The sequence below is a fragment of the Lactuca sativa genome, chromosome 9, assembly GCF_002870075.4.
Source record: "Lactuca sativa cultivar Salinas chromosome 9, Lsat_Salinas_v11, whole genome shotgun sequence".
NCBI classification, from domain to species: domain Eukaryota; kingdom Viridiplantae; phylum Streptophyta; class Magnoliopsida; order Asterales; family Asteraceae; genus Lactuca; species Lactuca sativa.
Genome location: NC_056631.2, coordinates 167,903,025 through 167,915,602, shown reverse-complemented (window position 1 = coordinate 167,915,602; position 12,578 = coordinate 167,903,025). Strand labels below are relative to the sequence as shown.

Sequence of the window (12,578 nt, the reverse complement as noted above, 5' to 3'; positions counted from 1 at the left end):
ATATTTTATTGAAAACATATTTAAGCAGTCGCAACATTGTTGTATAATAAACATAAAAAAAGTTTAAAAAAAGGCTTGCATTTATTAATAGTTATTTTTACAGCTAGCCAGGGGCATATGGATTTTTTGGTACAAAAGATAAGCATGATCAAACAATTCAAAGTTAACTATTCTTTTTTGCAACAGTTATATTAATGTACACACATACATACACAAACATGTTAAGATTTGTTTTTACATCCTCTCTTTATGATAACTGACATGTTTGGGTACTTTAAACTAAAATAAAAATAAAAATTGGCGGTGGCTAATTTTTCAACCAATTATATGTATCTCAATGATAATCGATTAATCTTCTTAGAATGGCAGAAATGATAATCTGTTAGTAGTTTAATATTTACTAATATAGTTAAGAAAGCATGTTTTTATTTCTTGATAATTAAAATAGCATACTATAATAAATAAATGAAGAAGACATGTTGCTATTTCTTGCATTCAACCCCTTATAAAAAGTAATAAGACATGTGTAAAAAAATTTTGTTGAGAGAGTTAGATCCAAGAAATAACAACTTACTTCCATTTTTTTGTTTATCATAACCTCTTACTTGCATTTTTTTTATGTTACAAAGCATGCTATGATAATTAAGTCAAAACTAACATTATGTATTTAGTTAAATTAAAATATTTAAGATTTTGCTGTATTAGGTCTGGTTGCCAACATTGTAACCAAATTTGATTGTTAGGATTAACTACAAATGATTTGGTTGTGCAAAAGGTGTGAAACCATGAGTGCCAAATTGAGGTTTGTGTCTTTTATTCCCTTTACCTATCATTTTGTTCAAAAGACATAAACGCCCTCCTTATTTTATTTCGTTCAGAGTTTTGGAGCACATTCTCCTGCTTGAGACTTATACACAGGAATCAGTCCCAACACTGCATAATATAAGGTAAGATTGTGTTTTCTTAAATCGTTTTCTTTTTGTGATTTTAATAGGGTATTTTCGTAATTTTACAGGAAATATCCCGTCGAAGCCATTGAAGAAGCTTCACTTGCATACAACAAAGTTGTATGTTGTTTCTTGCATCATTTTCATACGGTCACTATAGTGGGGCAAGTAGGGACTCATTCTTGATCTTTTTGATGTGCAAAAGACGATAGTGCCTTTGTGAATTAACACAATTATACCGATTTGTAAGTGACACGACTTTAAGAATATCAACCCCCATTTTGACACAATCGCAAGGCAATATCAAGAAATAGTGAAGGTAGGTTAACCATTCATTTCTAAGATACAATTTTATTGAATTTCATTAATAAAATGTTAAATAAGTTAAAAGTTAAAACATGTAATTTTTTAGAAACTAGAGAATATGCAATGGACAATTCACCAAGTGGAAATGGATCTCAACCAATTGCCCAATGCTTGAAATAAATTTGGTAATTTGCTCAACATCATCTTTTAGCTTCTTATCATTTTACAGAATTCTTCATAGCTGAGTTCACCATCCTGTTATTAGGGTCAAAATCATCATTTTCTCGAATATTCTTTAAACATCATGTTTTGAAATACGTTTGCCAAAAATTCCCCATAATGATCCAAAACTTAGAAACAATAAATTTGTAGGAAAACAGGTAAAAATTATAAAAAAAACTGATATATTTTGGTCAATTTTGCAGGTTTCTAATAAGTTATAGACATTTACTTTCCAAATTAACCACTTTGACCCATTTTTATCATGTTTAACGGCTTATTTTTTACATCGGGTTTTACAAATATATATATATATATATATATATATATATATATATATATATATATATATATATATATATATATATATATATATATATATATAAGCATTTTGTTCCGGTCAAAATTGTTAATTTGGAAAAACTGGTTGAAGCATTTATATTTTTCCAATCAAACCATTTTAATTTCATTCATCTTTCCAATATCATTGTAGTTTTCTTATACAAGACTTCACCCATAATCTCCATAATTTTCAATAAGGTCAAAATGGTTATATGACCAGTAATTTTTCATATTAACCAATTTGATGTAGGGTTGTTATATCAAGTCAAAGTGGTTACTTCAAAAAAAATATATAAGAATAACAATATAAATGATTAAAACGTAAAATTGCCCAAATTATAATGATTTATTTTCCTTGTAATTTGTTTTGCCCCTCCCCCAAAAAAGTACATAATGCTTACTTGTTATCCTTGTCAAAACGCTGAAAAGCTTTAAGAAAGTGTTCCTCTTTATGTAGAGCCCAAAATTTCATCATGGTTGTTTTAAACTCATTGTAGTCGATCAATCCTTTTCCATCTGCATTAGCCTACAATACAAAATTACAGAAACAATACGTGTAATATTTTAGTATAATTTTTATATACGATGTGAATTATGTAAATATTTTTTTGGAGGATTCTTACAGCTTCAACTATCATTTTGATTTCTTTTGACCCAAGATTTGATCCGACCCTAACTAATGATTCCTCAAATTCTGATTTTGTTTTTTGTTTTTTTTGTGTAAACGGTTCTTTTTACTAACGCTCTTAGATATTTCATTGTGTTTTTTATACTTGATATAAGAATATCAAAATAAAACTAGGTTAGTGTTTTTTGGGTTTACAAACAAATAGAAACAACACCCCTATAACTCTTTTTTCGGCCTTTTTTTTTGGACGTTGTAGAATGTTTTAAAATAAAGTATGTTGTCATTCTAGTTTGCCTACCCCACATATAAATGTCAAAAATTTTAAACTAAAGTATATGTTGCTATTCTATGCAAATAAATCATAAGTGTAAAGGCCTAGTAAACCCTTTAAGTTAAAGTATGTTGCTATTTTGCTTGTCTAACTTAAACAAGAATGAAATAGAAGGTATAAATGGTGAAAGTGGTCTTGAAAAAGATAAAGACGGAAACAAGAGGAAATTTATTGAGATGTCTAAATGCAATGGAGATGAAAGAGATAAAAAGAAGAAAGTTAGGGTTCAAGTTAATGAGAGGGTGTTACAGTTGAGGAGTATGGTGGCCAGTAGTGGTGGTGCAAAGGAGACTCGTAAGATTGCATTGTAAAAGTAATGCAATCCATGAAAAAACAAGGAAGACCATGTAAACTACTCGCTAAAAAATATTCAAAGGAAGGAAACACATGCAAGACCACATAAATTATAGGTGAAAGAAATGGTATCACAAAAGAATAGACGCAAACATATGATCATCAAGAAACTCAAAATGAGAAAATTAAAGCTTATATGACTAAAAACTAGGAACAAATAGTTGAAGGCTGATGAAAGAAAATGTTTATTGGTGAGGGTATAGGAAGAAGCAAGTGTATGAAGTTAGTGAGGGATAAACTTCTTTATGTACTTTTGAAGACAGGTTGGTTAATTGACTATTGACCGAGGCGAGAAATGGACGTATAAGGACATGGTAGATATTAAACCTATTGGAAGGTTATATTGGTCAATTAACAAAGCTTATGCTTATTGTCAATAGGATGACTCTTGCAACTAGTTTATCTCATGTGCTACTTAGTTTATCTTCCACTAAGTCAGGCTATCTTCGATCATTCGAGTGTACTAACGACTCAAGTAAGCAAGATATGCGACAAGGAACACTTCAAAGTAAGAAAGAAAGCTTATATTATACAACTCAACTTCTTTACAAGGGAACTTCTCGATGGTTTAAACAAATGAGTCCTCCCCTATTTATATGAAACACACACATCTTCAAGGGAAGTTTCTAGGTTCCGAACAATCCTGAGTATTCTATAATCGTTCCTACAAGATCTTTATCTACATACAAAAATCTAGAAGTTTCTATACTATTCTTTTGTATCCAAGAGAACTCTAGGACATACTATGGTCTTCCGGATCGTTGTTACTAGTTCTACTATCTTCTTGATCGGTCCAGAAAATTCTGGAACACCGTCTTGTGACAAACTCCCCCACTTAAGTCCTTGACACCCTCGTCAAGCCTTGGACTTGTATGCTTCGATCTTGTCTCGGAACTGCCACAAGTCTTGTTCTTGTTCCCAACTAGATTCTGTATCGGGTTGTCCCTTCCAACAAACATAGTACTCGGTCCAGTTGGGTAATCCTATTTTGTGAATTGCTCGATCGGCTAGAATATCATCTACTTCTTTGTCAAAGAAGATCACATTCGTAACTGGAGCCCGATGTGATTCACCCCTAATAGGGTCCTCTTCATCTTAATTATAAGGTTGAAAGAGACTTGGATGGAATCCGAAATGGATCTCCAAGTGTGATGGTAAGTCTAGCTTATATGATTGACTCTCGACTTTTTGTATCACTTAATGATCCTTCATATCTTCTTATTAAGTCCTTGTGTACTTTTCGGGTGGCTTTAAACATTCTATGTGGGAACTTTACCATTACCTTGTCACTCATTATGAATTTTCGTGGCTGCCTTTTCTTATCCTCCCATTTCTTCATACATTTGCCGGCTTTTGTTAAGTACGATCTTGTTTTATCAAGTTCTTCGTTCCACCCTTTCACAAATTTGTATCCAGGTTGGCTAGTTCCTTTATAAGCTTTGGTCAACTCTTGAGATGTCAACGGTTGTTGTCCCATTATGATTTGGAAAGGGCTTCATCCTGCATCCTCACTCTATTAAAAGTTATATGAAAATTGGGCCTTTTCTACTATTAAACCATACAAATTGTTTTTTTTTTCTAAAACAACATTGTGATTTGTTACTTTATCGTTAATAAGAATACTCAAATTCAAAAACCTCATAAGAAAAAAGATAGAAACACAAACCAATATACGACCATGTTGCCCATCATTTTCATTATTTCATACATGTTTATCGATTTAGGTTTTGGACATATATGAGTAAGTTTTTTCTATGTTATCTCGATGAACACACATAACTAAATAACTAGTGACATGAATTTCAGATTAATGATTACGGTTGAACTAAAGTAATGACATTCATAATGTTTTTGAAGGTTTTTTTTATGAAAGAGGAAAAAAAGACAAGGAAGGTTTATTTTTCTTTTGGATCTTTGAAACTTGCATGAATATATATATATATATATATATATATATATATATATATATATATATATATATATATATATATATATATATATATATATTGTTAACTTCTCTTTCAAAACTTGACAATTTAACAAAATATAAAATCAATGTAGGAGAATAAGGTCAAAATAAATTGAAAAAAAAAAGCTACATGGCCTAATTAATTATGATAATTGGCAGGGCCGGCTCTATGCTTTACAAAAGTAAGCAAGGGCTTAGGGCCCCCAATTCTAAAGGGCCTCCAATTTTAAAACTTATTATGTTAATTATATCTGTATATATACATATTTCCTGGGTTGCAAAGACAAGTTGGAGCTTGGCCTAGTGGTAAAAGTGGTGGTTTAGCAAACCAAGGGTCTTAGGTTCGAATCTATTTGCTTTCCTAAAGGGCCCCAATTTTTTTGTTTTCTTAGAGCCTCTAAAATGGTTGAGCCGCCCTTGATAATTGGTTGTTAAAAAAGCTACATTTCCTTTATACATTTGATTATTTTATTTTATGTTGTTTTTATTTACAACTGCACATTTTTAATTTGGATGTCAAAATTTAGTAATTTAGTTTCAAAATAAGAATAATAAATGCAGTAGAGAATGATTTTCCAAGAGTGTTTCTTCCTCGACAGTTTGAGGTATTGGGTTCTTAATATCGAATCTATCTTGCCTTTTTTTTTTGATATCTTTAATCTTAGACTTGGGTTATGTGGAGCATTTATGTTATTGTTGTTGTTGCTTTTTTTTTAATAGACCATTTATTCATTTTTTATATAGGGAGCATTTTTGTTAATATATATATTTTTTGGTTTTTTGTCATTTGTATGGTTTTTTGCATGAAAGGGCAATGCACTTTGATTTTTTTTTTTTTGGTTTTCCGTCACTTGGTATGATTTTTTTCTCGTAAAAGGACAATGTACTTTGATTTTTATGATTTTTTTTTCGTAAAAGGACAATGTACTTTGATTTTTATGATTTTTTTTCGTAAAAGGATAATGTACTTTGATTCTTTTTTGTGTCACCTGATATGGTTTTGTGTGTGAAAAGGGGAATGTAGTTAATAACTTGTAAGCATTTGGATTAATGTTTCGGTTACTTTTGGTATGTTTAACGTCTTTCATTTTAGCCAAGTTTATAAAATACACAGCCGGATTATGGGAAGTAGAAACAATCCGAGGGTTGGAATCATGGATTTGTAGATAATGGGAAATTGGACCAAAATACCCTTGTTAATGGATGATGTGGTATCACTTATGACATTAATATTTTGCTGCATATAGGGTGTGGTAGAGTGTGGCTCAGTATAATCTACAAATTGGACCAAAATACCCTTCTACATCGCTTCCCCTGTGTCGACATCTCAACATGAATCTTCATGGATCGGTTGTTTTTGGGAATCAAGTAATCAAGTTGGCTTCTAGCTTTGAATACTCCCATGTCCAAAACGACAGATCAACTCTAAATTAGTCCCTTGGTAGCTGTTAAAAAGTCCATTTGTTTGTTCCCACCCTGTCATTTTACAGTTTCTTAAATTTCACATGTATTTTACCTTAACTGTAGTGTGGTTGATGCTTTTATTGATGATTTGGGTTAGTTTCACTCTCCTTGCACCACACAAATATGAATCTAAATATTTTTCTATTCATAAACTGTAATATTCATTTGAATGCCCTCCTCTTTTTGTTTCGTTCAGAGTTTTGGAGCATATTCTCCTGCATGAGACTTATACACAGGAAGATAAGGTAAGATTGTGCTTTCCTAAATTGTTTTTCCCCCTTTGTGATTTTAACAGGGATATTTTCGTAATTTTACAGGAAATATCTCGTCGAAGCCATTGAAGAAGCTTCACTTGCATACAACAAAGTTGTACGTTGTTTCTTGCATCATTTTCATATGATCCTTACAGTGGGGACAAATAGGGACTCATTCTTGCTCTTTTTTTATGTGCAAAAGACGATAATGCCCTTGTAAACTGACACAATTATATCGATTTGTAGGTAACATGGCTTCGAGAACATCAACCCCCATTTTGACACAATCACAAGGCAATATCAAGGAATAGTGAAGTTAGGCTAACCATTCATTTATAAGATACAATTTTACTGAATTTAATTAAGTAAACTGTTAAATGAGTTAAAAGTTTAAAACATATAATTTTTCAGAAACTAGCGAATATGGAACGGTATTTCCTCAACCTCGTCTTTTAGCTTCTTATCATTTTACAGAATTCTTCATAGTTGATTTCACCATCCTGTTATTAGGGTCAAAATCATCATTTTTCTCGAATAGTCTTTAAACATCATATATATTCAACAACACTTTATTCAAACAGTAATAACTTACAGCATTCACTTGAATTTCTGATATTATATCATTAATGGTGTCCTCATCTCCCATTTTATATTCTTCCAACATTGATTTTAGTTCATCTTTTGAAATACGTCTGCCATAAATTCCACATCATGATCCAAAACTCAAAAACGATAAATTTCTAGAAAAACATGTACAAAATAGAGGAAATTACAGAAAGAAACCAATATATATTGGGCAATTTATAAGTTTAACCACTAGTACGTTATTTCTTTTAATCAAAAACATAAAGGGTATAGTCTTATAGACTTTTTTTTCCTTCCAAATCAAGCATTTTAACCTGTTTTATTTATGTTTCCCCTATAAGTTTCCAGATTAACTATTTTGATCTGGTCAAAATGGTAAATTTGGAAAAATATTTGTAACTTTTATATATTTTCCAATCAAGGCATAAAAGTTTCAAACGTTTTTCCAAATCACCTAATTTGATCTTTTATATTAGTATTAGGTTTCATTGGTAATTGTTATTTTCTTATATCAGATTTCACCTGTAATGTAATTGTTGAATCAGGTCAAATTAAATGGTTAATTTGGAAAGTCGTTTAGAACTTGTAAATTTTTTTCCCAATCAAACAATAAAAGTTACAGACATTTTTCCAAAATGACACTTTTGACTTGTTATATGATCACGTCAAAATAACGAATTCGGAAAAAGAGTAAATTACAAATTTGGTCCCAAAAAAATTTCTCTTGCAGTTTTGGTCCATATTTAAGCTTTCTGTTAAATGATTCTTTTTTGGGCCAAAATTGTAAAAACCAGAAAATGGAAATCGATAAAAATAAAATATATGTTGTAAAAAAATATAACAGGTTTTCTGATTTCTTTAATTTGCCCTAAAATGCATACGATGCTTACTTGTTATCATCCTTGTCAAATTTCTGAAAAGCATTACGAAGGTGTTCCTCTTTATAAGTTCTCCGAAAGTTCATCATGGCTGTGATAAACTCATTGTAGTCGATCAATCCATTCCTATCTGCATCAGCCTACAATACAAAATTACAAATACAATAAGTGTAATATTTGTAATTTTTTTATATAAAGTTTTTTTTTTTTTTTTTTTTTTTTTTTTTTTTTTTTTGAGGATTCTCACAGCTTCAGCTATTGTTTTGATTTCTTCGGACCCAAGATTTGATCCGACCCTAACTAATGATTTCTCAAGTTCTTCACGTGTGATAATTTTGTCTTCGTTTGTGTCTATATTATGAAACATTGCTTTTAGTCCCTCCTGTTCGTCTGGTGGGATGATATCCGCAATAACCTAAAATATATGAAAAGATAAGGCTGAATGAGTTTTTTTTTAATAATAAAACTAAAAAGTAAAACATAATAAATGCTTGTTCCAAGTTCCAACCAAAATTTAAAGATTATAATAAAAAATTTTGACAACTTCAATATTATATTATATTTATACAGCTACGATCCTTGTAATGAAATTGAAAGTTGGTTCAAACTGTAATAAAATATACTAATGTTTTAGTTGTTTCTAGAAAATAAAATTATAATTAATCACATGAATTCTAGGGAAAAAAAATAATACTGTTCACATAAATAGAATTGGAATTATATATATTACAGTTTTCATTCCATTACGTCTACAAAATTGGAGGAATCAAATTCCTTCATGAATGTTAAACCATACCTGGAGTGCGAATCTTTGGAATTTGGTCATAGCTCTAAAGTTCTTCATCCTAACAAGAAACTCATCATCTATTGGATTTTTGGTTGCTACACCATTGTCCACCAACCACGGATCATCTAAATGTTAAAATAATCAAAATCAAATAATCAACTTGCAAAAGATAGTGTTTTAATGATAAACAAGGCTACGCCAATGTTATATAAGTAATTTCACTCTCCCTTCCATTTGGATTTGATAATTAATTTTGTTATGTTAGAAACATACTAAGAACATCCGCGGCGGTTGGGCGTTTTTTTGGATCCACCGTGAGCATCTTCTTCACCAACTCCTTCGCCTTCTCTGAAATCAACGGCCACGGGTAGTTCTCCATATCGGGATCTGCCTTCATTATCGCGTGAAATATCTCTTTCTCATCTTCTACAAAAATAAAAAATTTTGGATGAGTTAATTTTTTTAGAGGTAATTTAAATGCTAAAAAAAAGATAGGGAATCTTGTAATCTTATTCTTACCACCATAAAAAGGTGGCACTCCGGTGAGTAACATATATAGAATCACCCCTGCGCTCCATATATCCACTTCTTTATCGTATCCTTGACGCCTTAAAACCTCGGGGGCAACGTAGAATGCAGTTCCAACTTTCTCTTGGTTAAGTTTTCCTAGAAAAAAGGTTGCATATTTCATTTTAATTGGGAATTCATAAATTGATTCAATACGATAAATAGCAATGTGTTTTTATTGTCGTTTTTTATGGGATCTTGTTTTTATTTCTTCCCATTACAACATTGTATTATAAATAAAACGATGTAGTTATAGCAATGGCATATTGGCATCCAAATATAAAATAATTTTTCGTTATAATTGGTAGATTTTTCAAAGTTTAATATCATGATGAGAAAATAAATAAAAGTATAATGCATATAATGTGGTAGATTTTTCAAAAGTACAATGTCTTATAATTACAACAATGTATACCAAATAGAAAATGGTTTTCACTACTATAGTTCGTAAATTTTTGAAGTATAATATCCTAATAAGAAAAAAAATTAATTATAAAATGCTATAATGACTTCATTGATTTGTTTATTATGTCATCTTACTTTTATTCCTTACTATTACAATATTATTCATGAAAACATCTAGATATTATAGCAATATCATTCAAATATAAAACAATTTCTATGCTACATGGTAGATTTTTCAAAATATAATATCCTTATAACAAAAAAATATATAATACTGTAATTGGATATTATTTCAAAATACAATACCTTAATAAGAAAAAAAAAACATTAAAAATACCTTCCTCGATGTACGCGGATAATCCAAAATCAATTGCTTTCAACATGGTATAATCAGCATAACATGGAAGAAACCCCAAAACACCTCTTTTTGACAACAAAAAATTCTCGGGCTTCAAATCTCTATGCATCACACCCATAAAATGCAAAGAATAAACAACTTTCATTATTGAACTAATAATTTGAGCCGCAATTTTCTCACTATATCTACCCTTCGCTTTCATCTTATCATAAAGCTCTCCACCTTCGCAATACTCCATAATCAAATGCACAGATCGATTATCTTCATAAGTACATTTCAATTCCACAACATTCTTTTGACCACTCAAATGCTCCATAATCCTAACCTCTCTCTTCAAATGTTGCCTCTCGCTTTCAGTAACAAGTCTCCTCTTTGGAATCGACTTGCATGCGTATTTCTTACCCGTTGCCTTTTCTTTACAGATCTTTGTCACTGCAGATTTGCCTCTTCCCAATTCTTTACCGATTTTGTAATCATCTGTGATGTTTTTGTATGGTATGCCTAGGATTGAATCCCATGGCTTCTGGTGGTGGAGCTCCGGCGATGATGGTGGTGGTAGTTGTGTTCGGAGGTTTTGGTTTTTGCTTAGAAAGATACCCATTTGAGTTGATCTTTGGAATATGGGTTTGTGGGTTTTGTGTAAATGTTGGATTTTTGGAATAGTGTGTGACGAAATATGGAAGAAAGTTAAGAATTCAGATGGAGTGACATTGTTTAGAAAGAAAAATGGGAAGAAGGAAAGAATATTTGTTGTGAGATTCACCATGGGAACCTTTGTTTAGTGTTGTGAAATACGCATTCTCTTAATGCACCCTTGAGATATTTGATAAAGTTATAGAGAATAAGTTCTGTTTGTTGTGTATTCAAGACTTTCAAATGAAAAGTGGATTTTTTTTTTTTTAAATTTTATAGCAAAGCTTATTAAATTTGTTTTTTTTATTTAATATTCTTAATTTAAAATTGAAACAAATAATATCGTAGTCATTGTATTGGTGTTATGATTGATATCTTGATTGTAGGATTGTAACTATCAAGCCAAAAATGAGCAGTTTTATAGTAAAGTTTCAGAAAAGATTGTAGGTTTGTATGTAGATCATAAGATTATATAATGTATATAATGATCTGATCCCATCTGTTTTTTTGGTCTTTCTATCTCAACATGTATATTCTAAAATATTTACAAACGCTAAAAATTAATCTTACATAGTTCAATAATTAAAAGCAGTCTTAAAAGTTTGCCCTTTCTATTTGAAATCAAGCCTCGAAATTAGTCATTAAGCTTAAAACCAAACATCGCATGTCACATGAAGTCACATAACTTCACATTTTGGGAGTTTTTATTCTTTACTCCATGAATTAATAATTGTTGACAAATGTAAGTATGCATCATGTTTTGCATTTCTATCCATTGTGTTTTTTATTGCTCATTATAAAATAACTTTCCGATGAAAAGATAATTGTTGGATCATAGAAGGGGGAAAATGAATAATTAGGATTCTATTAGATTAGATATAAAGTTGATATATATTAACTTTAAGTTTAACGCTATATTATGAACTTTGTAAAATTTCAAGGAAAAAAAAAAGGGGGGGGGGGGGGGGGGGGGGGGGGGGGAGTTTATTTGGAAGATTAAACAATCAATTCGAACTAACGAAGATAATAAAGTAAAGATAACGATTTCTGAAGCATTTACACTTAAATTTCGAATCCTTATTTCCTACTATGAATAAATTGATAGGTTTTAGGTAAAACAAATAAACTAGAAAACAATTCCTAAGTTCACATGCAACCTACTTTGGATCTATGTTTTAACTATTGAACATATAACTTTGAATTGCAAACAAGAACCCTAGAGGAGAGAGGCTATTTTCGAAAATAACTAACTAGGGTTTAAGAGTTACATACCTTTCAATTGTTATAGTCAACAATTGATAATCCTCTTGAACTTGATCTTCTTGGAAGCTTAGCACCACAAATGTAATGCCTCTAATGGAATCACACCCAAGAACTAGCAAGAAGGAAACTTGAAGGAGAAAGAGAGAGGGTATGCAATTTTCGGCCTATGGTTTCTTCCAAGGGTAGGAGTGGCCGAAATTAGGAGTTGGGAGGCTCCTTATATAGCTGAGGGATCTTGGGTTTTGGGAAAACCCTAATACTCCTTTGCTTGGGGCCTAAGCTAATCCA

General features: G+C 30.9%; 1 protein-coding gene and 1 long non-coding RNA gene across 2 annotated transcripts; one reads left to right on the top strand and one right to left on the bottom strand.

The window, feature by feature from the left end:
- The first annotated feature begins 573 nt into the window (after positions 1-573).
- Positions 574-7,176, top strand: LOC111912747 (uncharacterized). The gene is made up of 7 exons (XR_002857304.2): positions 574-802; positions 879-947; positions 1,016-1,266; positions 1,360-1,438; positions 6,757-6,805; positions 6,878-6,929; positions 7,061-7,176. It is a non-coding gene; the product is annotated as an uncharacterized LOC111912747 (long non-coding RNA).
- Positions 7,115-11,167, bottom strand: LOC111912746 (calcium-dependent protein kinase 2). Its single transcript, XM_023908486.3, has 8 exons — positions 10,374-11,167; positions 9,584-9,730; positions 9,338-9,490; positions 9,074-9,189; positions 8,525-8,692; positions 8,290-8,417; positions 7,407-7,506; positions 7,115-7,314 (listed from the first exon to the last, which is right to left on the bottom strand). The coding sequence occupies exons 1-8, from the start codon at positions 11,158-11,160 to the stop codon at positions 7,267-7,269; spliced, it is 1,647 nt and encodes a 548-aa protein (XP_023764254.2). The 5' UTR covers positions 11,161-11,167; the 3' UTR covers positions 7,115-7,266.
- Positions 11,168-12,578: the final 1,411 nt, after the last annotated feature.